Source organism: Bufo gargarizans, chromosome 3 (genome assembly GCF_014858855.1).
Source record: "Bufo gargarizans isolate SCDJY-AF-19 chromosome 3, ASM1485885v1, whole genome shotgun sequence".
Lineage (NCBI taxonomy): Eukaryota > Metazoa > Chordata > Amphibia > Anura > Bufonidae > Bufo > Bufo gargarizans.
The window spans coordinates 362,372,305-362,397,785 of record NC_058082.1 but is presented as its reverse complement, the minus strand read 5'-3'; the positions used below and the strand labels follow the sequence as shown (position 1 = coordinate 362,397,785).

General features: G+C 44.2%; 1 protein-coding gene across 2 annotated transcripts in view; it reads right to left on the bottom strand.

The window, feature by feature from the left end:
* The window catches only part of SCMH1 (Scm polycomb group protein homolog 1), a 47,179-nt gene that overhangs the window by 20,736 nt on the left and 962 nt on the right, over window positions 1-25,481 (bottom strand). The window contains exons 2-5 of one of the 2 annotated variants that reach the window (XM_044287975.1): window positions 23,960-24,265; window positions 22,921-22,980; window positions 11,223-11,293; window positions 1,459-1,693 (exon numbers count right to left, since the gene is read on the bottom strand). In XM_044287975.1, the coding sequence (XP_044143910.1) occupies window positions 1,459-1,693; window positions 11,223-11,293; window positions 22,921-22,980; window positions 23,960-23,984 (391 nt within the window). In that variant the 5' untranslated portion in view covers window positions 23,985-24,265. The remainder of the gene's footprint in view (window positions 1-1,458; window positions 1,694-11,222; window positions 11,294-22,920; window positions 22,981-23,959; window positions 24,266-25,481) is intronic. The other variant, XM_044287976.1, reaches the window with a different exon arrangement.

The window sequence follows — 25,481 nt, the reverse complement described above, 5'->3', positions numbered from 1 at the left end:
ACCAGTTTGATAAATGACCCCAGTAGTACTTTACGAACTACTATGTTTTGCACTGAAATAAGTAAGGATAGGTAAGGGGTTGGGTCAATATAAATGGATTTGTTCTTTCACACAGGCTGCAGAATGGGGCAATTATCAGAAATGAACGTTCATACAAACTCTCATTCTCAATACGTGCCCCATGTAAAGGTACCACTGAGCAAACGTGCAGCAGTGGTTGGATGCTTGCCGATCAGATAATTAGGGGAGAAGCATTTGTCATAGGACAACCACTCTGAGGGGTGCCATTCATAGGTTCTCATGTTAAGGGTCTATTCACACGTCCGTGGTGTGTTGCGGACCCGCTCCCGCTATAGAAATGCCTATTCTTGTCCACAGCTGCTTACAAGAATAGGACATGTTCTATCTTTTGCGGAGCTGCGGACCGGACGTTCGGGGCCGAAACCCGGAAGTTCGGGGCCTCGCTCCACAAATGTGGAGAGCACATAGTGTGCTCTCCGCTTCACATCCGGGCCCATAGAGAATGAATCGGTCCACACCCGTTCCGCAAAATTGCGGAATGGGGGAGGACCCTTTTGCGGACATGTGAATGGACCCTAAAGCTACATGCACCGTACACGACCGTATGTGTTATGCGGTCGGCAAATTGCGGATCCGCAAAAAAAACAACTGATGGCATCCATATGCCATACGTTTTTTTTTTTGCGGATTAATGCCTAAAACAGACAAGAATAGGACATGTTCTATTTTTGGCAGGGCTACGGAACGGACATACTGATGCGGACAGCACATAGTGTGCTGTCCGCATTTTTTGCGGACCATCTGAAATGAATGGGTCCACATCCTATCCGCAAAAACAAACAACGTTCGTGTGCATATAGCCTAAAAAACATATTTATTTAAAGAATATATTTTACTACTGCATGTCTCAAGGCTGTATTGAATTGTAAAACTAAGGGTGCATTCACATCACCGTTTTGTTTTCAGTACTTCTGATTGGTTAGAAGAATATTAACTTTTTTTTTTTAAACAGATCCGTTATTTTGAGCATCAGTTATGATCAGTTTGAATCCATTTTTGTCAGATCTGTTTCTTTAGATGCAAGACTTTTTCTCCTGTTTAAAATAACAGATCTCTGACGGAACCGTCACAAACTGATCACAACTGATGGTCAAACCACTAGATAATTTTTTTTTTTCTCTTCTCTTCTTTTGAAGGATCAAAAGAATGAAAAATAAAACGGTGATGTGGATGCACCCTTAGGCAGTTCTGCAGCTGTACTTTTGTTCCCATGAACCATGATCAGAATAACAATAAAATCTCTTTTGCCTCTGTGTCACAAGAGTAGAACTGTACCATCGATGTAGCACTGGAAAACTACACTATGCACCCAAGGCCTCATCCCTTCACTAACCCACAGACATGATGATGTATAGAAAGTACATAGATGAGACACACCTAGGGGAGGCTGTAGCATGCCCCCACTCTTTTCACATGTGCCAATAGGTTGGATCTCTGATGAATCCACCAATCTCCAAAAATCATTTTTGTTGTCGCTTCCATCAAGACGCAGTCTAAGTCTTGCTCCTGTGAGGCCTACCACAGAGGCGATGCAAGTGGAGGTTGTATTCCTTGGATCCTGAGCTTCCAATTTCATTCCAATCTTGTAATCGTTGGATGGGGGAGAACATGACTAAGAAAAGAAAGTGAAAAATGAATATTTTAAAGGGAGTCTATCACCAGGTTGCATTGAGTAGAGACAGAGATGATTAAAGATAAGAATATGCAGTAGTTTTCATATAATTCCAGTTTATCAGGTGCAGCATTGGGGTCCTCAATATTTATGAGCTGCTGGGTCCTCACCTACCAGCTGCTGCTTGACAACGGTCATAGGGAGAAAGCTGTCATGAATATCGAGGACTCCAGAGCTGAGAACATAATTGAGAGGATTCCAGTACTGCACCTCATATACTGGGATTTTATTAAAGGGGTTATCCCGTGACTAATGTAAATGAAAATCAGACATCATATAGTACATGACAACCCCTTTAAATCAACTGTATCCTGGAAAGTAGGCGACACTGCTATAACCAGGGTCTATGTCACTTCTTCTTTCTATCTCAAGCAGCATAAAGCCTGGTGACACAATCCCTTTAGCAGAAGAAGATTAAATAAGAACATTGAAACAATTGACGTAACTATTGAATTTAGGCACACAACCGTATTTTTGGCTTGCCTCTGATCTAAATCTTTTTGGATCGGATGCGGACCCATTCAGTTTGATGGAGCCACAAAAAATGCAACCATATGTCCATTCCACCATCCCACAAAAAAGATAGAACATGTCCAATTCTTGTACATTTTGAAGACAAAAACAGGCATTTAAGCATTTTCAACATAGGACAGGATGTGCAGAATGGAAAAACGCGGAACGCTCACGGCCAGTATCTGTGTTTTGCAGCTCCGGAATATGCAGACAGGTTGTGTGCATGAGGCCTTTACTGTGCTAGGACAGTGCAGCATTTATATTTCTCTCACTCTTCAAGATTATACATTTGATCACTTTCCTTTTCTAGGCAGATGTTCATTATATGTTACCAGATACTTCTTTAATATTTCTTCTTGAGTGTGATTGGTAAGAATTGATTATTTAAGGGATTTTCTGGGATATGGATGGCATCTCCGAGAGGATAGGTCATCAGTATGTGATCAGTGGGGGTCTGACTTCTGGCACCCTACCAATCAGCTGCTTGAAGAGGCTGTGAGATTTTGGCGACAGTTATTGTCTCTTACTAGGCCAGTGATGTCGCCGTTCATCAGTCACACGGCCTGTGTGCTGCTCAGTGACATTCCAATGAATGGGCCTGGGGGGGGGGGGCAAAAACAAGCACAGCCACTATACAATGTACGGTGCTGTGCTTGCCATGCACCAGAGCACCGTGTCCTCTTCAAACAGCTGATCGGCAGGTTGCTGGGAGTTCATCCCCATGATCAGATAGTGATCACCTGTCCTGAGGATAGCTCATCAATATTCTACTCCTGAAAAACCCCTTTAAGGAACTGCTCTACAGCTAATTCTCTGCACATAAATGAAGTATAGTTTGGTCTTCGTGCGCCAATTTCTAGGTTATTGTTTTTGTGCCACTAGAGATTGTGTTTGATTGTCTGTACCAACTGAACCATGTAAAATAGGTCTCTTCCTCCTCCCTACTGTATTTGACAACTTTGTTGGCTGTAATCAAACTTTTATTACATACTGGCATATAAAAAATAATTGGTAGACACATAAGTAGAAAGAAGCTATCCTCAGCTAATTATACGTTTAGCCTGTAAAGTCACTCAGCATCCTTGTCCTTAACAGGCCATAAAAATCTGATTAGTGGGATTTTAACTCTAGCCCCCCCTCCCAAACAGCACCAGTCAGCTGACTAAGGTCCCTTTCACATGAGCGAGTTTTCGGCGCGGGTGCAATGCGTGACGTGAACGAATAGCACCCGCATTGAATCCTGACCCATTCATTTCAATAGGTCTGTGTACATGAGCGTTTTTTTTCACGCATCAGTTCTGCGTTGCGTGAAAATCGCAGCATGTTCTATATTCTGCGTTTTTTACGCAGCCCTGGCCCCATAGAAGTGAATGGGGCTTCAGTGAAAAACGCATTGCATCCGGAAGCAAGTGCGGGTGCGATGCGTTTTCCACTGATGGTTGCTAAGGCCCCTTTCACACGGGCGAGATTTCCGCGCTGGTGCAATGAGTGAGGTGAACGCATTGCACCTGCACTGAATCCGGACCCATTAATTTCTATGGGGCTGTGCACATGAGCGGTGATTTTCACGCATCACTTGTGCATTGAGTGAAAATCGCAGCATGCTCCTCTTTGTGCGTTTTCCACGCAACGCAGGCCTCATAGAAGTGAATGGGGCTGCGTCAAAATCGCAGGAGACGATAGGGATGGGGACCCGATCATTATTATTTTCCCTAATAACATGGTTATAAGGGAGAATAATAGCATTCTTAATACAGAATGCATAGTACAATAGGGATGGAGGGGTTAAAAAAAACAAAAATAAATAATAATAATTTAACTCACCTTAATCCACTTGCTTGCGCAGCCCGGTTTCTCTTCTGTCTTCTTCTTTGAGGAATAGGACCTGTGATGACGTCACTGCGGTCATCACATGGTTCATCACATGATCAATCACCATGTTATAAGGGAAAATTATAAAATCTACACAACACCTAACCCAAACCCGAACCTCTGTGAAGAAGTCCGGGTTCGGGTTTGGGTACCAAACATGCTGATTTCTCTCACACGCGTGCAAAACGCATTACAATGTTTTGCAACGCACCCGCATCTTATCCGGGCCAAAAACATGACGCCCGTGTGAAAGAGGCCTAAGGCCCTTTTCACACGGGCGAGTTTTCCGTGCGGGTGCGATGCGTGCGTTGAACGTATTGCACCCGCACTGAATCCTGACCCATTCATTTCTATGGGGCTGTGCACATGAGCGGTGATTTTTACGCATCACTTGTGCGTTGAGTGAAAATCACAGCATGCTCTATATTGTCCGATTTTCACGCGACGCAGGCCCCATAGAAGTGAATGGGAAGCGTGAAAATCGCATAGCATCCGCAAGCAAGTACGGATGCGGTGCGATTTTCACGCACGGTTGCTAGGAGACGATCGGGATGGAGACCCGATCATTATTATTTTCCGTTATAACATGGTTATAAGGGAAAATTATAGCATTCTGAATACAGAATGCATAGTAAAACAGCGCTAGAGGGGTTAAAAATTTTTTTAAAAAAATTTAACTCGCCTTAGTCCACTTGATAGCGAAGCCTGGCATCTTCTTGTGTCTCCTCTGCTGAACAGGACCTGGGTGAGCTGCTGCATTAAATAGAGGTTAAGGACCTTTGATGACGTCACTCCGGTCATCACATGGTCTTTTACCATGGTAAAAGATCATGTGACGTACCATGTGATGACCGGAGTGACGTCATCAAAGGTCCTTAACCTATATTTAATGCAGCAGCTCACCCCAGGTCCTGTTCAGCAGAGGAGACACAAGGAGATGCCGGGCTTCGCGATCAAGTGGACTAAGGTGAGTTAAAAAAATTTTTATTTTTTTTTATTTTTTTTTAACCCCTCTAGCGCTGTTTTACTATGCATTCTGTATTCAGAATGCTAATATTTTCCCTTATAACCATGTTATAAGGGAAAATAATACAATCTTCAGAACATCAATCCCAAGCCCGAACTTCTGTGAAGAAGTTCGGGTTTGGGTACCAAACATGCGCAATTTTTCTCACGCGAGTGCACCGCATGACAATGTTTTGCACTTCCGTGGAAAAATCGCGCATTTTCCTGCAACGCACCCGGCTCTTATCCGGGCAAAAAAACTGACGCCCGTGTGAAAGAGGCCTAAGAGATGTTCTTTAGAAGCCTTCAGGTTTTTATCACACGCTTGAAAAACGCATCAAAACACATTGCACCCGCGCAGAAAAAACTGAACGCAATCGAAGACAAAAGTGACTGAACTTGCTTGCAAAATGGTGCGAGCTTCACTGAGCACACCCTGATAGCACCCGGAGCCAATCTGTCATGCCCGTATAAAAGGGGCCTAAGGCCCCTTTCACACAAGCGAGTTTTCCGCGCGGGTGCAATGCGTGTCGTGAATGCACAGCACCCACACTGAATCCTGACCCATTCATTTCAATGGGTCTGTGTACATGAGCGTTTTTTTTTTTCACGCATCAGTTCTGCATTGCATGAAAAACACAGCATGTTCTATATTCTGCGTTTTTCATGCAGCCCTGGCTCCATAGAAGTGAATGGGTCTGCAGTGAAAAACGCATTGCATCCGCAAGCAAGTGCGGATGCAACGCATTTTTCACGTAAACCTTCAGTTTTGTATCACGTGCGTGAAAAACGCATCAAAACGCATTGCACCCACGCGGAAAAAAAACTGAACGCAATCACAAACAAAACGGACTGAATTTGCTTGCAAAATGGTGCGAGTTTCACTGAACGCATCCAGAGCCAATCCGTATCATTTGTGTGAAAGAGGCCTAAAGGAGCCATGGCTGTGCGTGGGGAGTACATCCTAAGGCCTCTTACAGACGGGCGTCCCGCATTTGCTCCGGATGTGTCCCGGGTACATTGCGGGAAACCCGCGTAAGTGCGCACACAATTTCTGTCAGTTTTGACTGTGATTGCGTTGTTCAGTTTTTATCGCACGGGTGCAATGCGTTTTGCACGCACGTGAAAAAAAACTGACTGTGGTACCCGAACCCGGACCCGGACTGAAGTTTGGGTTTGAATTAGGTATTCTGTAGATTTTAGTATTTTCCCTTATAACATGGTTATAAGGGAAAATAATAGCATTCTTAATACAGAATGCTTACTAAAATGTCGATTGAGGGGTTAAAGAATAAAATAAAAAAATCACCCCATCCACTTATTCGCGCAGCCGGCATTGTCTTCTCTCTTCTTCTTTCAGGACCTGCAAAAGGACGTGGTGAGTGCGGTGACGTCAGCGCAGGTACTGCTGAATGAAGATAGAAGAGCCTTACGTCATTGTGCAGGTCCTGAAAGAAGAAGAAAGAAGACGATGCCGCCTAAGCGAACAAGTAGATAAGGTGAGTAATTTATTTTTCTAATTTTTAATCGCTCAATCGACATTTTAGTAAGCTTTCTGTATTAAGAATGCTATTATTTTCCCTTCTAACCATGTTATAAGAGAAAATAATACAGTGAATTTACTTTAATGGGGTCTTGGGTTGCTCATCCCTATCATCTCCTAGTAACCATGTGTGAAAATCGCACCGCATCCGCACTCGCTTGCCGGTGCTTGCGATTTTCACGCAGCCCCATTTCTATGGGGCCTTCATTGCGTGAATATAGAACATGTTGCGATTTTCACGCAACGCACAAGTGATGCGTGAAAATCACCTCTCCTCTGCAGAGCCCCATTAAAGTGAATGAGTCCGGATTCGGTGCGAGTGCAGTGTGTTCACCTCACGCATTGCACCCACGTGGAAAACTCGCCTGTGTGAAAAAGGCCTATAAGGGTAGGCCATAAATTTTTGAATTTGGGAAACCCCCTTTAACTGACAAAAGAGGAACCCTGCTGAAATGATAAGAAGTGTCCACGGCAGCGTCCACGGAAAAAAAAGGATTCATTCTGGATTAAATATTACTGATTGAACAAACTAACTTAGACTTGCGAAAAAGAAGAGAAAAAACTATTAATTCTGATTCTGACAATTTTTTCCCTAAAAATAAGACCTTGTAAAAAAAAAAATATATATCAGCTTTCCAAATAATGACATTTTGCTGTGGACATGAAGACTCAAAATGCATGAAAATGTTTATGTAGCAAAAGGAAACTGTCAGCATGCTGAAGTTAAAATCTCAGCTGTTCCGGTTGATTGTGTGATTTCCATGCTAAAGGACACCTTAAGGCTACTTTCACACTAGCGTTCGATCGGATCCGTTCTGAACGGATCCGATCATATTAATGCAGACGGAGGCTCCGTTCAGTACGGATCCGTCTGCATTAATAACTTAGAAAAAATTCTAAGTGTGAAAGTAGCCTGAGCGGATCCGTTCAGACTTTCAATGTAAAGTCAATGGGGGACGGATCCGCTTGAAGATTGAGCCATATGGTGACATCTTCAAGCGGATCCGTTCCCATTGACTTACATTGTAAGTCTGAACGGATCCGCTCGCCTCCGCACGGCCAGGCGGACACCCGAACGCTGCAAGCAGCGTTCACCTGTCCGCCTGGCCATGCGGAGGCGAGCGGAGCGGAGGCTGAACGCCGCCAGACTGATGCAGTCTGAGCGGATCCGCTCCATTCAGACTGCATCAGGGCTGGACGGAGGCGTTCGGGTCCGCTCGTGAGCTTCTTCAAACGGAGCTCACGAACGGACCTATGAACGCTAGTGTGAAAGTAGCCTAAAGGTGTTTTCTGGGATTACTATGGTTTTAAACAGATATGTTCATGTAGTTGCTTACCTCATGTACATCTTCTCTTTTTTTTTTTTTTTTTTCAATTTTCAAAAATTCAATTCTCCTGACCTGTTTTCACCATGTAGACAGATCACTCTGGTTTGCTTCTACCCTGTATGTAGCACTTCCTGTTGCTGAATCCAACAAAACGGAAGATACACTTTTTCTGCCACAGCCCCAGCATCTCCCCTAACACCCAGCTAGTTTATAGCTCCTCCTACCCAGCTAGTTACATAGACACTCCCCTATCACCCAGCTAGTTTATAGCTCCTCCCACCAATCTAGTTACATAGACACTCCCCTATCACTCCCCCTAACACCCAGCTAGTTTATAGCTCCTCCCACCAATCAAGTTACATAGACACTCCCCTATCACTGCCACTAACACCCAGCTAGTTTATAGCTCCTCCCACCCAGCTAGTTACATAGACACTCCCCTATCACTGCCACTAACATCCAGCTAGTTTATAGCTCCTCCCACCAATCTAGTTACATAGACACTCCCCTATCACTGCCACTAACACACAGCTAGTTTATAGCTCCTCCCACCCATCTAGTTACATAGACTCTCCCCTATCACTGCCACTAACACCCAGCTAGTTTATAGCTCCTCCCACCCATCTAGTTACATGGACACTCCCCTATCACTGCCACTAACACACAGCTAGTTTATAGCTCCTCCCACCCATCTAGTTACATAGACTCTCCCCTATCACTGCCACTAACACCCAGCTAGTTTATAGCTCCTCCCACCCATCTAGTTACATGGACACTCCCCTATCACTGCCCCTAACAACCAGCTAATTTATAGCTCCTCCCACCAATCTAGTTACACGGACACTCCCATATCACTGCCCCTATCACCCAGCTAGTTTAAAGCTCCTCCCACCAATCTAGTTACATAGACACTCCCCTATCACTGCCCCTAACACTCAACTAGTGTATAGCTCCTCCCACCCATCTAGTTACAGACACACCCCTATCACCCAGCTAGTTTATAGCTCCTCCCACCAGATAGTTATATAGACTCTCCCCTATCACTGTCGCTAACACCCAGCTAGTTTATAGCTCCTCCCACCCAGATATTTACATAGACACTGCCCTATCATTTCCCCTAATAACCAGCTAGTTTATAGCTCCTCCCGCCCAGCTAGTTACAGACACACCCCTATCACCCAGCTAGTTTATAGCTCCTCCCACCAGATAGTTATATAGACTCTCCCCTATCACTGTCGCTAACACCCAGCTAGCTTATAGCTCCTCCCACCCAGCTAGTTATATAGACACACCCCTATCACCCAGCTAGTTTATAGCTCCTCCCACCCAGCTAGTTACATAGACACTTCCCTATCATTGCCCCTAACACCCAGCTAGTTTATAGCTCCTCCCATCAATCTAGTTACATAGACACTCCCCTATCACTTAGCTAGTTTATAGCTCCTCCCACCCAGCTAGTTACATAGACACTCCCCTATCACTGCCACTAACACCTAGCTAGTTTATAGCTCCTCCCACCCATCTAGTTACATAGACACACCCCTATCACCCAGCTAGTTTATAGCTCTTCCCACCAGCTAGTTATATAGACTCTTCCCTATCACTGCCGCTAACACCCAGCTAGTTTATAGCTCCTCCCACCCAGCTAGTTACATAGACACACCCCTATCACCCAGCTAGTTTATAGCTCATGCCACCCAGCTAGTTACATAGACACACCCCTATCACCCAGCTAGCTAATAGCTCCTCCCACCCAGTTAACTAGACACTCCCCAATCACTGCCACTATTAATGCCCAGCTAGTTTATAGCTCCTCTCACCTATCTAGTTACATAGACACTCCCCAATCACTGCTCCTCCCACCAGCTATTTACATAGACACTCGCCTAACACTACCCACCTAACTTATAGCTCCTCCCACCAGCTAATTACATAGACACTCTCCTATCACTGCCCCTATCACCCAGCTAGTTTATAGCTCCTTCTACCAGCTAGTTACATAGACACTCCACTATCACTGCCCTAACACCCAGCTAGTTTATAGCTCCTCCCACCTAGCTAGTTACAGACACTCGCCTAACACCACCCACCTAACATAGCTCCTTCCACCTAGCTAATTATATAGACACTCCCAAATCACGAGCCAGCTAACTTATAGCTCCTCCCACCAGCTAGTTACATAGATACCCCCCTATCACTGCCCCTAACACCCAGCTAGTTTATAGCTCCTCCCACCCAGCTATTTACATAGACACTTTCCTATCACTGCCCCTAACACTCAGCTACTTTATAGCTCCTCCCACCCAGCTAGTTACATAGACACTTTCCTATCACTGCCCCTAACACCCAGCTAGTTTATAGCTCCTCCCACCCAGCTAGTTACATGGACACTTCCCTATCACTGCCCCTTACTACCCCCAGCTAGTTTATAGCTTCTCTCACCCAGCTAGTTACATGGACACTCCCATATCACTGCCCCTTACTACCCCCAGCTAGTTTATAGCTCCTCCTACCCAGCTAGTTACATAGACACTCCCCTATCACCCAGCTAGTTTATAGCTCCTCCCACCCAGCTATTTACATAGACACTCCCCTATCATTTCCCCTAACAACCAGCTAGTTTAAAGCTCCTCCTGCCAAGCTAGTTACAAACACACCCCTATCACCCAACTAGTTTATAGCTCCTCCCACCCAGTTACCTAGACACTCCCCAATCACTGCCACTATTAATGCCCAGCTAGTTTATAGCTCCTCCCACCCAGCTTGTTAAATAGACACTCTCCTATCACTGCCCCTAACAACCAGCTAGTTTATAGCTCCTCCCACCTAACTAGTTACATAGATACTCCCCTATCACTGCCCCTGCAGTAAGGAGGAGCTGCATGGACATGGTCATCTGACCACAGCCCAGAATGGAATATAGGAGAAATAAAAGTAAACAAAATACATTGCAAAATTACAGCTCTCTTCATAAATTATTATTTTTAAGGATATCGATGCAAGCTGAAAACCCCCTTAATAACCATCACCCTGCAACCCAGCTTATGAGCAATACCTAAAGAAAGTCATAGTTGATATTAAGTCAATGAGTATGTGGATATGCAGTACAAATATATCACAAATGCTGAGGTTGTGGCGTGTAGGCAGTATTAATCAGATGTGGAGCTACACTGTAAAATATCCACAGTATATCTCGCACACATCTCACCTGTCTGAAGCAGTGAGGAGGGGCTGGTTGAGATCCAGTCTCCTTCAGATATTTTTCCCAACTGAAGTGGCCTGTACAGGAAGAAGTTATACATTTACGATTACAGCCTTCTGAAATCGCCGATCAAATATGATACACAGATCCGCATTGCAACGCATGGATTACACACTGGGATATACGAAATAGTGCGCGGACTAGTCACTTAGCTTGTTCAAGGGGAACCTTTGTGAGCCCCCAATATAAAACAATAGCAGGCTATGAGCAATGTATTATGATCCTTACAAAACCGATGTGTATATTGTATGAGAGCTAAGCTACAACACTGGCCACACATATAAATTATAGGCATAAGCATGTATGAGATTAGTTAGAACTGTACTCCTCCCCGGCAGCATTGAACGATGGAAAGCTTCTTTTATAGTGCACTTTAGGATGAGAAGTTGTCTGGGCATGAAATTCATTTTCCAAGTAATCTTACTTTCATATTTTTTTTTTTCACGTGCCAAAAATATCATGTGATCAAAGGTTTCAGCACAATAGCGTCTTAGTACATACCATGGCTGTTCAAATTCAAAATGGTCTGAACACGGGAACCTTGTGACTAAAACAGTTCTCACTGGTGATATATGATGTATAGCAGTACTGTAACTGGAATAAACTGGAGGAGTAACATAACTAGAGGAGGCCCCAGAAGATGTATGAGAAGACCTGAATGTAGTCCTCAAAGTCTCCTTGTAGAGCTGCAGTCTTAGAAAACCCATGGGTCTGGGTCAAGCAGTTCAAGACTAGGCAATTTAGCCCCCCCCCCTCATTTTTTTAAGTGTATGTATCTTTGAAGGCAATAACTTTATTTCCTGTTCGGTTATGTAAATAATTTTTGTGACTCTTTTGTGACACATGGGGCTTTATACAGTTGTGTTCAAAATAATAGCAGTCAGACATCACTAACCTCAGCAATCACTGTTTTTGGTAGAAATGGCAAATAATTTACTAGCAGGTGTAGTAGAGTAAAAGAAATCCAACAGACCCAACAGTCATGACATGCATGCTGCTGATTCTGTGTAATTGAATTACTAATTTAAAGGGGCATGTTCAATATAATAGCAGTGTGGAGTTCAATGAGTGAAGTCATTCATTCTTTGAAAAACAGGTGGAAATTATTGCCCTTATTTAAGGAAGAAAGGCAGCAAATGTTGTACATGCTGGTTACAGTGCATTTCTCTCTGAAATTCTGAGGAAAATGGGTTGTTCCAGACATTGTTCAGAAGAACAGCGTACCTTGATTAAAAAGTTGATTGGAGAGGAGAAAACATATAAAGAAGAAGTGCAGAAAATGATAGGCTGCTCAGCTAAAATGATTGCAAATGCTTTAAAATGGCAACCAAATCCTGAAAGACGTGGAAGAAAGAGAAAAACTACCATTCAAATAGATAGAAGAATAGCCCAAATGGCAAGGACTCAGCCAACAATCAGCTCCAGGAAGATGAAAGAAGGTCTAAAGTTACCTGTGAGTACTGTTACAATTAGAAGGCGCCTATGTGAAGCCAAGCTATCTGAAAGAAGCCCCCCTGTTGAAAAAAGACACGTGCTGAAGAGGTTACAATTTGCCAAAGAGCACATTGACTGGCCTAAAGAGACATTTTGTGGACTGATGAAAGTAAGATTGTTCTTTTTGGGTCTAGTGGCCGGAGACAGTTTGTCAGATGACCCTCAAACACTGAATTCAAGCCACAGTACACTGTGAAGACAGTGAAGCATGGTGGCGCAAGCATCACGATATGAGGATGTTTCTCATACTACAGTGTTGGGCCTATTTATCGCATACCAGGGATCATGGATCAGTTTGAATACAGCAGAATACTTGAAGAGGTCATGCTGCCTTATGCTGAAGAGGAAATGCACTTGAAATGGGTGTTCCAACAAGACAACGACCCCAAACACACCAGTAAACGTGCAACATCTTGGTTCCAGACCAACAAGATTGACGTTATGCAGTGGTCAGCCCAATCCCTGGATCTTAATCCAATAGAAAACTTGTAGGGTGACATAAAAAATGCAGTTTCTGAGGCAAAACCAAGAAATAGAGAAGAAGTGTGGAATGTAGACCAATCATCCTAGGCTGGAATACCTGTTCACAGGTTCCAGAAGTTGGTTGACTCCATGCATCACAGATGTACAGCAGTTCTCAGAAACAGTGGTTATACAACTAAATATTAGTTACGTGATTCAAAGGAAAGCAAAATCTCCAAACATTTTTCAGTTTATGAAGTGAATGTTTGAGTTTGTAAAGAAGAATACAAACACTGCTATATTTTTGAACAGTCTAATATTAACTTTTCTTAATTTTTTTTAGAGGAACAACACAAATTTGATATATTTTTCTTCATGTTTTGATTTGGAATAGAATGTGTAGTGTTCCCAATGCATTTGTGTGTATAGAAATGAAAGCTATTAGAAGGATTTTGAGCTTTATTCACTTTTTAAACACACTGCATTTACGTCATTTTATTTTACTATATTTTTTGTATTTATTTTTTACACCTGGGAAATGTTAGCAAAAGGAAAAAAAGGTCCATATTTCACATACGGGATGTATGGGATATGGTTACCGGAGACAGTGGCTAGAAGTTGCAATGTGGCAGTTTTTTTTTTTCTTCTACACAGTGCCCCTGATAAGGTCAAACAAGACCTTTGAGGGCATTCCATTTTTTTATTGCTGATTTCTCTTATACCTGGGGCATATTAGGAAGAATACAGCCCCCAGAGGATTTACAATGCTGTAAAGTCTAACCGCATCGCTGATCTGGGTCTGCTATGACCAAGCAGCTCATGCAGTCACCTGGCCCCCGGTGATCACATGACGACTGGCACTGTTGGCATTGTCACTTCCTGACCTTTATAGACTGCACTCAATGAGTTCTCTGTATACAACAGTGAAGGGAACAACATTACAAAAGCAGCCCTGGCTTCTCTATAGACAGCCCAGTTGTCACTGATAGCGGGCTCTCCTGCAACTGCAAACTTTGCAAGAACATTCAGGAACCCCCTTGCAGAGTTAAGCACTGACTGCCCTGACATTTGAACTCTATTAGCCACTCAGAAGCTGTTTAAAGGGAACCTGTCACCAGGATTTTGGGTATAGAGCTGAGGACATGAGTTGCTAGATGGCCGCTAGCACATCCCCAATACCCAGTCCCAATAGCTGTGTGTGCTTTTATTGTGTAAAAAAAAAACGATTTGATACATATGCAAACTAACCTGAGATGAGTCCTGTCCCTGACTCATCTCACGTACAGGACTCATCTCAGGTTAATTTGCATATGTATCAAATCGTTTTTTTTACACAATAAAAGCACACAGAGATATGGGGACTGGGTATTGTGGATGTGCTAGCGGCCATCTAGCAACCCATGGCCTCAGCTCTATACCCAAAATCCCGGTGACAGGTTCCCTTTAAGGGTTCTTTTTGAGTCTTAAATACCAATGACCTATCCTCAGGGCAGGTGATCAATATCAGATCAGCTACTTCCAGGGGCTGATTGGGAAATTAAAGTGGCCCCATTTTGTAGTCAGGACAGAAGACAGGACCAACACAAGTAGGTTGGGCCAGCAATACCATATTGTAGCACATTATATCATCTCAACAGAGCCAAATACCTCAGTGTTTCTCAAAATACTTCCCCAGCAGCACAAAATAAGCTCAGACGGACCCCTGGATACTGTCCCACCAGGAGGTTTCCCAGTAGGGTCTATGGCCAGTCCGCCCCTGGTTCATTTGGGCAGTCACCAGTGCCGGAAATTATACTGTGAATGGAACTAAAAGAACAAGGCCCAGTCCACTGTGTAGTGGCTGTGGCGAGAATGTGAATAGGATCTGAGCCGCAGTACGCTGGTGGAGGAAACGACACAGAGAATGGAGCCTCCATCCACTGAATAGGTTCTGGTGCCGGTGGCTGCCTAGAACAACTTAGTGGTAGTGGAGGTACCGGGTTTTGGAGACCCAACTATCTGATAGATTGCCTATTCTGAAGATAGGCCACCAATCTGTAAGTCCCTGAAAATACCTTTAAAGGAGAGGAGTCTCATTCAGGGATATAGAATATGAAATTAGTGATAGCAGAGACAGGTTGTAAAGATGGTCTCTCTTCCTCTCTGAAGGGCCCAACATGTTTGTACAGTGAACAGCCCTTTGATTTCAACTGGCACCATATCATTCTTCACTTCACTATTGTGGCACTGCTGGGGAAGTCACACTTGATGCTAGATTCTAGGACAAATTAATGTTAATCTGTGACCCCAAGTTTTGGACCATTATCTACAGTAATACATGAGAGGTACTGCAGATATGGAGTTCAGATTGCTATTTGCCTACAGTCCCCTGTTCACCCGCTGTCAGCGCTGTCACACAGAGCTGCTTTGAAATACATTGTCAGGACTACTGTGCATGCGCACACGAGTCCTCTCCATTATGATAGAACAGCACAGTAGTTCAGACTGTGCGTTTCATTGCAGATTTGGGTGCTGACAGCAAGGAAAAGAAAAATTAAAGTAGGAAAAGAAAAAAATAGTGATCTGAAGTTCATATCTGCAGTGTTACTTATGACTTACTGTAGATAATAGCCCAAAATCAGGGGGACAGATTCCGTTTAAAGCTGGTCAACGGTGGTTCCTTTATAACAAATTAGCATTGTCTAAGTCTACTTTAACACTAGCATTTTTTGCAGATCCGTCATGGATCTGTAAAAACGCTTCCGTTACAATAATACAACCGCATGCATCCATCATGAACGGATCCAGTTGTATTATGTCTTCTATAGCCATGACGGATCCGTCATGAACACCATTAAAAGTCAATGGGAGACGGATCCGTTTTCTATTGTGCCAGATTGTGTCAGAGAATACTGATCCGTCCCCATTGACTTACATTGTGTGCCAGGACAGATCCGTCTTGCTCCTCACCACATGGTGGACAGAAAAATGCTGCAAGCAGCGTTATGGTGTCCGCCTCAAGAGCGGAATGGTGACTGATCGGAGGCAAACTGATGCATTCTGAGCGGATCCTTTTCCATTCAGAATGCATTAGGGCCAAACTGATCCGTTTTGGACCGATTTTGAGAGCCCATGACGGATCTCACAAATGGAAAGCCAAAACGTTAGTGTGAAAGTAGCCTTAATTGGACAACACTGATACAGATTTAACCGCACCTTAACCGCTACATGTGAATATATGGTGTCTTTACAGGTTTGGTATACACTCACATGGTCTGATTTTTTTTCTAACAAAAGAAACTTTTATTACGTATCCTGAAGTAGAATATTCAAAGCCGACTGCTGTGGTGTTCTAGGTAGCTCCATATTTGAACTTTGTTAATAGATAACTACATCAAAGGAAATCTGATTAATGAAAAAAGAATAAAAGCCTGCGTGCATGGCATTCTATTCTTTTTGCTCCATGCCTGCTGGAGAAGAAAAAAAACTGCATGAAAAGTAAAAAGTGTGAATTTGGCCATCTACAGGGGCTAACAGCATACACCTCCAAAATGTGGCAATGACCAAGGAAGAGGTGAAGAAACAAGCAATACCATCCCAGTTACCCCATATATTATAAAAATTGGGAAAAAAAATCTACATCAAGTATATACCCGTTCTGCTTTGCATGTACCAGCAGTTGGTGATATTTTGTATAGGCAGCCATGGTTCTAAATAATCATGAATCTGCTTGATTGTCTACTGAAAACACAAGGTGTACAATATTACTGCATGCTCGCTAAGCAGCCTGCCAAGCTCTAGAGTTTCATAGGTAATTCTTAATTTAATTAGGTATAGTGTCATCTTTCCAAGGCGACCTGCCTGCTGCCAAACAGCAAATGGAAGGACACAAACTTCTCATTCTGAACTCTGATTAAATCGCCGGTAGTAAATGAATCAGTCCTTTGCAGCATTAGCGCACTTGGCAATAACTTACTGTCTAATGTTTCTGAGCATTGCATGGGAAAAAAAATGTCGTAAAAACTAAATGCTGAAGTTTTAATATCCTGCTGACTAAAATGTAACCTCCAGCTATGTCATTAAAACAATGGCGAGACCCAGCCAAAATAGTTTGCGAGAAGAAGTGTAATGGATTCATGGGGTGGAGCACTATTCAGTAGGTTGGAAATCGCATTCACTGATGCTTAACAGCGCACACGAGGCACATGCCTGCAGGACTCAACAACCTTGAGGAGCTAGGTGGTCCCTACTGCCAAGACCGTTTCCTCCTATCAACCTTGCCCAGAATTTTCTGGTTACAACTCCGTTACTAATACAGGCTAGAGTGTGCACTGTTCCCCTCTGGAACCCCCCACTCTCAGGAATATAGAAGTTCTCTGATGGCTTCTCAACAGTCCTATTAAGTCAACAGGATGTAGCTCTGCATGCTTCTGGCTCTCTCTTTTGGAGTCCAAGAGAGTCGCTGGTTCGGCTGTCCTTGTTACTCCCATAGAGCTTAGTGGAGAATGCCCCTATCCTACATATGTGTAAGACATGGTCAGGTGAGGTTTGAGGCTCAGAGGTGGCATAGGAACCCCTAGTAAATATTGTACCAAGAGAGACATCCACCAACCTGAATCAGCTGTCAGTATGTACAAAAGGGGTACACAACCTGCTGCAGCCCACGCAAAGAGAAGATGAGTAGCACACAGATCTCAAGCTTTGACAGGGGAGTACTAATTGTGCACTGTGAATCAATCTTTGGAACCTTTTTATATTGGGAGAATGGGGGGGTCCACTGACCCTTGTTTGGCATTCCAGAAAGGAGTATTTCAGTTAGAGGTGACTGTCCATGCATGTGGCTATGTACACTGTAGTGCTGTTGCATTGTGTTTTTTTCCTTCGTGTTTCTAGCCATGGTGGCGTGCAGCTGCGCATTGAGATGTGCTGACTGACCCTCTTTTTTTGCAGTTGTACTGGAGTTGGAGGTGTGTCTGACTCCAGTTAGTCTTGTACCCCTGACCAGCCTGTCTGCCCCATAGGCTGATTTTAATTAGTGTAAGTATAGAGCTGTAGCCTGCTCTCATTGTATTTATTGGAAGCCGTCTGGCACCAGGAGAGGTATAGAATGGGCTCAGCATGCATGTTGGTACCTGCATTCCCTGGATTTAAAGGAGGCCATTATGGCACCAAAAATTGTAAAAAGCAGAGTAAATCCAGCATGCATGTGGAACCTGCATTCCCTGTATTTTATGGTGTCCAGTATGGCACATTACAGGTAGTATTTAGTGTTAGGTTCCCGCCTTACAGAGATTGCCTTGGCGTCGGCAGATGGGCCCAAATAATTTTGTACAAAATGTATTTGCCAAGAATCTCAAATTTACTAAATAAGCATAGCATTAACACCAGAATATTTTCTTAAACTTTGGCATTATTGTACTTTATTTGTGTCTGCAGAGTGCTGTTGCATTGTGTTTTTTTCCCTATGCCCATTGTAGGTCATAGTAATTGTGAAATGCTAAGAAGTTACCGCAACACCCATAATCTACAGTTGAGAGAGCCACATACATGCCTGATCTCCTACACTTTGGAGAAGGGGGACCCCCATCATCCCAATAGGTGGGAGTCCTATAAGTTGAACTTGCACCTATTAGAAATTTATGACATATAATTTGTATATGACATAAATGTCTCAGATGGTAATACCCCTTTAAATTTTAGGAGGGAATAACTTGCCAATGTGCTAGGTGAGATGAAGATCATGATGCTTCATTTGTGTCACAATGTGACATGTGGTATATTATTTTTTTTTTGGCAGGTCTAAAAAAGTCATGTCACAACACCTTGTGTTGACTTTTTTGAGATGTACAATTGCGTTTTACATTTCACCATCTAGTTCTAGTCTTATTGCAGACCTTTGGAGTGGTTCAATATGACAATGTGGCGTTCTGACCAGAAAAAGGTTTGTGCACCCCCTGACGTACCGGAAGCTGGAAAAACTAGATTTTTGGACTCACCATAAAATCTGTTTCTCTTCCATTCATTGGGGAACACAGGCATTGACCATGGGTATAACTGTTGCCGCTAGGAGGCGGACACTAAGCACACAAAGTGTAAGATCCTCCCTCTTCAGCTATGTCCCTTTCTGCAGGGACCAAGCTAATCAGTTTAGTGCAAAAGCAGTAGGAGAAGCCAGACACAAGAAAATCACATTATGTGCAAAACCAGAACCACACAGGCCCGAAAAGGCCCATAATAAAAAAACTGGGTGGGAGCTGTGTCCCCCCCAATGAACGGAAGAGAAACAGATTTTACGGTGAGTACAAAAATCTAGTTTTCTCATCCGTCTCATTGGGGGACACAGGCATTGACCATGGGACGTTCCAGAGCAGTCCCCGAGAGTGGGCTTAACTACAACCCCTCTGCCAATCAGATAATCTGTCTGCCTGAAAGATGCCATCTGGGACAGATGGATACGCACTGCACACACCAGATCCACAGTACGGAGCGACTGTTCTCGAGGATGAGGCGGGTCCGGACAAAATGAAGGAAGAATAATCTCCTCATTTAGATGGAATGTCGACACCACCTTGGTAAGAAGGACTGCATAGGGCAAAAGACCACCTTATCCTGATGGAGGATTAGGAAAGGTGACCGACATGACAAAGCCGCGAGTTCCGACACTCTACGGATAGAAGTAGTTGCAACCAAAAAAGCCACCTTATAAGACAGGAAATGCAGCGACACCTGCTGCAAAGGCTCAAACGGAGAAGATTGGAGAGTGTTGAGCAGTAGATTAAGATCCCAAGGATCCAATGGAGGACGGAAAGGGGGCGCAGCATGCGCCACCCCCTGCAGAAAAGTCTGAACCTCCGAAAGTGAAGCTAAATTTCGCTGAAAAAGAATGGAGAGAGCCGACACTTGCCCTTTGGGAGAGCCGAGAGCCAGCCCCAAGTCCATGCCCGACTGCAGGAAAGCCAAAAGTTGTGGCAAAGAAAAACGAACGGGAGACAGCTGTCTCCACTCGCACCAACTTAAGTAGGACTTCCAAGTCCAGTGGTAGATTCTGGAAGACGACGGCTTCCTGGCACGAATCATAGTCTGGACCAGTGCATCCGTAAAACCCAGAGCCTTCAGTACGGCGGCTTCAACAGCCATGCCGTTAAATGTAGCGACCCTAAATTCGGGTGGAAGATCGGCGCCTGTGACAGCAAGTCCTCCCGAAGAGGAAGACGCCAAGGTTTGTCGGCGAGGAGTGCGACTAGGGATGCGTGCCACACCCTGCGTGGCCAATCTGATCTTCCAGAGGAGACGCGGAATGAGAGGAAGAGGCGGGAAAACGTAAGGAATAGTGAACCAACTCCACGGGATCACTAGCACGTCGCATGCCAGGGCCCTGGAGTCCCTGGACCGTGCGACAAAGTCCTCAACCTTGTTGTTGAAGCGTGAGGCCCCAAGATCCACATTCAGCTGACCCCACTTTTTGCAGATGTCCCGAAAGACCTGTGGGCGAAGAGCCTACTCACCGGGAACGAGACGCTCCCGGCTGAGGAAGTCCGAGATCCAGTTGTCAAAGCCGAGTATGTAAACTGCCGACAGTGCCGGAACATGTTTCCGCGCCCAGCTGAGAATCAGCGTCGTCTCCTTCATGACTGTCGGGCTCCGGGTGCCGCCCTGGTGATTCATGTATGCTACCGCCGTGGAGTTGTCGGACTACATCCGCACGGGCCTAATGTCGCAGAGAGAGTCGAATCGTCTTCAACTCCAGAACATTGGAAGGGAACACTCCTTGCGTGACCATACCCCTTTAAAAGAGAGATCTTCCAACACTCCCCCCAACCCTTGAGGCTTGCATCAGTTGTTAACACCTTCCAACGGAAAGGGAGGAACGAACAACCTGACGTTTATATCGGAGAGACCATCCACCGTCTGAGGGCCGATCCAAGGAGGCTGGGGAGCAATTCCAGCTAGACAGAATGGCTCGCTGAAGCGCTCTGGTATGGAACTGAGCATAGGGACCTGCTACGAAGGCAGAAACCATGTGCCCCAGAGCCCAAATGCAGCGACGAATGGAAACTGAAGTTGGCCACAACAATGAGTGAATCTGAAGATGAAGAGCGGATAGTTTTTCCGGAGGCAAGAACACCTTGGCCTGACAAGTGTCTAGTACCATGCCCAGATAAGTCAATCGCTGCGATGGATAAAGACAAGACTTCTGTTCACGATCCATCCGAAGCGCTCCAGGGTGCCAAGGACTATGCTCAGGCTGTCTGCTGTCCCCTGGAATGACGGACCCTTCACCAGGACGTCGTCTAAGTAAGGGATCGCCACAATCCCCCTGGCATGGAGCAGAGCAATGACTGCTGCCAGAACCTTCGTAAAGACCCTGGGAGCCGTGGCCAGGCCGAGCAGGAGGGATACAAATTGGTAGTGAAATGGACCCACTGCGAACCGGAGAAACCTCTGATCACTGACGCATATGGGCACGTGAAGATAAGCGTCCTTGATGTCTATCGAGGACAGGTACTTCCCCAGTTCCATGGACGCAATGACCGACCTCAGTGACTCCATCCGGAATCTGCGGACGCGAAGGAAACGGTTGAGCACCTTGAGGTCGAAAACGGGACGGACCATCCCCTCTTTTTTGAGAACCACAAAGAGATTGGAGTAAAAACCCTGAAAAAAGACAAAATGAGTAACTAGCAGACCTGCAACACAGGAAGGTCTGCCTCCTACAGACACTAAGCTAAAACTGATTAGCTTGGTCCCTGCAGGAAGGGATATAGCTGAAGAGGGAGGAGCTTACACTTTGTGTGCTTAGTGTCCACCTCCTAGCGGCAACAGCTATACCCATGGTCAATGCCTGTGTCCCCCAATGAGATGGATGAAAAATGATATGCAGAATATATTCATACCTGCTCATATTCACACTTCTTACACCCCCTTCAACTGCGCATTTTCATAAATATGTGTCTCAACATATGGCTAGGTAATTGGATATGTGCCCCATCTGCTGTGTATGTGTTGTGAATTTCATATGGCGTGGACATCAGGCCAGTAAGTATATATATTTTTTTGCTGTAGTGATGAATGTTATTTGTGCAAGTATTTATGGTGTGTGTATATAGAGTGCATATATGTATGGTGCGCGTGTGGTCTGTATTTAAACAAATGGCATGTTAAAATGTATGATATACAGGATAATGTACCATCTACTGTAAATTACAAAGACTATTAGAAAACTTGGTGGTGTCTTCTAATATTCTCAATAAATCACAGCCATTATTCTTCATAATTCCAATGGTGGAAACTCTTTCCTCCTTAAAAAAAAATCTGTGGTAGCTGAATTATGAATGGCAATGCCAGTCACAGTAAACCCACACAATGTCAGCCAGTGTGCCCTATATAGTGCAAACCACAATATTCCACTTGTACAGTGTCAGTGTGCATGATCCCCTGCGGTTGTCGTTCTGGAATCGTTCTGCAGAAGCTAGGACAGAAATCTCCAAAATCTGCAGCAGAAATTGACTCACTAGTCAATTTCCGTGCAGAACCATTCTGCAGCTCATGGATGAGATTTGTCTACAGGTTATGTGGGGTTCTGCAGATCAGTTCCCTTTATTTCAATGGAGCTGGGCTAAAAAACTAGACACAACCTATGGACAGGTGTGGAGCTGTTTCTGGAGGAAACCCTATTCAGCTGATACGAGCAGAGAGTGTTAAACTATACCTTGATGTGTGTGCATGTCCGCCGGTCGGCCATGTCTCCTACCATCCTTCCAGTCTGATGCTAAAATAAAATAAATAAGGGGTCACTCTCTCTGAGTGCTGAATCTGCTTGATAAGTATACAAAACTTCTGCTTTACTGACATAGAACCAAGTGTAAAGGAGTTGTCTCCCCAAACCCTTTTAAATATGAACCCAATGGACTGTTTTTTCTAAACCATAGCAATCAGCTGAGAGATACATCTAGCCAGACATTTCCACTTCAACCCCGCTGCAGTAGAAATTTAGTATTTCATGGTCATGTAATGTATAGATGGGTCGTTTAGACCAGAGTGACAGACTCATTATTTTAGGGTCTCCTTGTTCTGCCTCAGAGAGGAAGTGGACACCCTTCTACAATATACATATGCCCTATCAGGGCTGTGGACTCTGGGAAGTCTTCGGCTGGAGCACTGTGGCTTGCACAATGAGGGTACTGGTGTTTCTTATGGGGAACACTGAGACTGTCTTTATTGCATGTGTACTATGGCTATCAGTTTTATGTCAGCACTCTTTTGTGGGTGGAGGGGGGGGGCTCTCAAAGTAAGAACATTGGGAGAAATTGCTGCTGGTGTATGTCATGGAGGTGTCCTGTATTTTTTATCAGATATTGGAAGATGTGGAGATATTGTGTGAAGGGGCTGAGTAACCGTATAATGTACACACTGTGGCCCAAACTTACTAATGTGTCTGCATCAAAAAATCAGTCTAATTTGGCTAATATAGTGTTTCTACACTTGACATACTGAACAAGGGGGGTAGTTTGGTGCAAAGGAGCAAAGCTCTAAGATGTGCCACAATTCTGGTGTAAAATTCTGTAACGAGGAAGCCTACCAATAGTTGGTACAGTCAGAGAAAAGTGCCTATCCCTCCACCAGATTTATCATCCGGCCTGAACCCCTGTGATAAATCTGGTGCAGGTCTACACAGTCTTTACGATTAGTAAATTTGGGCCTGGGTGTTTTATGACAAATGTAAAATAAGTAAGACAACAGATAATTACCCCTGAGATGTCCAGGTTTCCTCATGACTGCAGGAGAAAGGTAACGCTGTAGAGGCAGCTCTACCTGGGGGTCAAACAATAGTAGAGTAAACTCCACCAGATGATGACTTATGCTCCTGTAAATAGTGAGTACTGGCCTTCAATTGACCAAATTTTTGGGGAAGACAAGGAACGGCTTCAGTGTTAGGTTTCCATGGAGCTCTTTAGTGTCACCAGCTGCTCGGCAGATAGGTAGCGTACATCTCCAGGGCAGTTGTACAGTGTGCAGTTGTAGGACAGAAGCAAATGGACTACGATAGCTCCACTCTACAAGATATAAGAGAAAGAAGTCTCAAAATAAATTACACAATACGACATATCATCTTCATGACATCATGTATGTGTACTGTTTTTCGCAGAAACCACACTTCACGTGTTTTGGTAAAATATTCCAATTCTAAGAATGAGCAGCAGCCACAATGTGGTTTGGAGGCCACGGGCTACTCATGGAACAATTTCCTGCGATTCACACAAGTGTCTAATGTTCATTAAGGCCTCTTGCACACAAACGTATGTATTTTGAGGTCTGCAAAACACAGATCCCCAAAAATACAGATGATGTCCATGTGCATTCCGTATTTTGCAAATGGAACAGCTGGCCCCTAATAGAACAGTCCTGTCCTTGTCTGTAATTTGGACAATAATAGGACATGTTCTATTTTTGCGGAACGGACATATGGAAACGGAATGCACACGGAGTAACTTCTATTTGGGGTTAGGGTGGGACATACATCAGAAACATTTGCAGTGGAATTGTATGTGGAGAATCGGCAACATTTACAGTGGTGGCAAAGTGGATGAGTTTTGAAAATAAAAATATGTTATTTATGTTTGAAGAAGGGGTGTTTCAGTATCCCGAAACGAGTTACATTAAAAAATAAATAAAGACAATCACCTTTCCAAATTTTTTTGGGGCTGTCAGCACAACCTAAGATTTCTTTTTTCTTTCCAAAACACACCTCCTGATGTGACACTTGTAAAGACAATTCTGGAGCGTCTTTTCATATACCGTAAGTCTATGTTGGGCCATTACTCTATTATTCCTACTAGAAGTCTAGAAATGAAACGTTAATAGTATGCAAGAAGTCCAATAGGTTCTCTAGTTGGGGGTTTGTCCCTGCACAGTCTGACACAGTCTGATTGGACAGTTGGGCAGGGACACACTCCCAACTGGTAACACCCAGTTGGACCTACTGCATCCTGTCAACAATTCATTCATAAACTTTGAGCAGGAATAACAGAGGGACAGTGCAACTAAGTGATATGAAATGATGCTCCAGAATAGTTATTATATGCAAGTAGTGACTGAAACAGATATGTTAGGAGAGGTGACAGGTCCTCGTTAATAAAGCTGTCAGCTGAATGATCATTCAACCGACTCCACCATAAACATGCACACTCGGCGGTGCGGCTGACTTACAGCTAATGTGAAAGGGATGCAGAGGCTCATGGGGGCACAGTAAACTTTACTGTACAGTAGGAA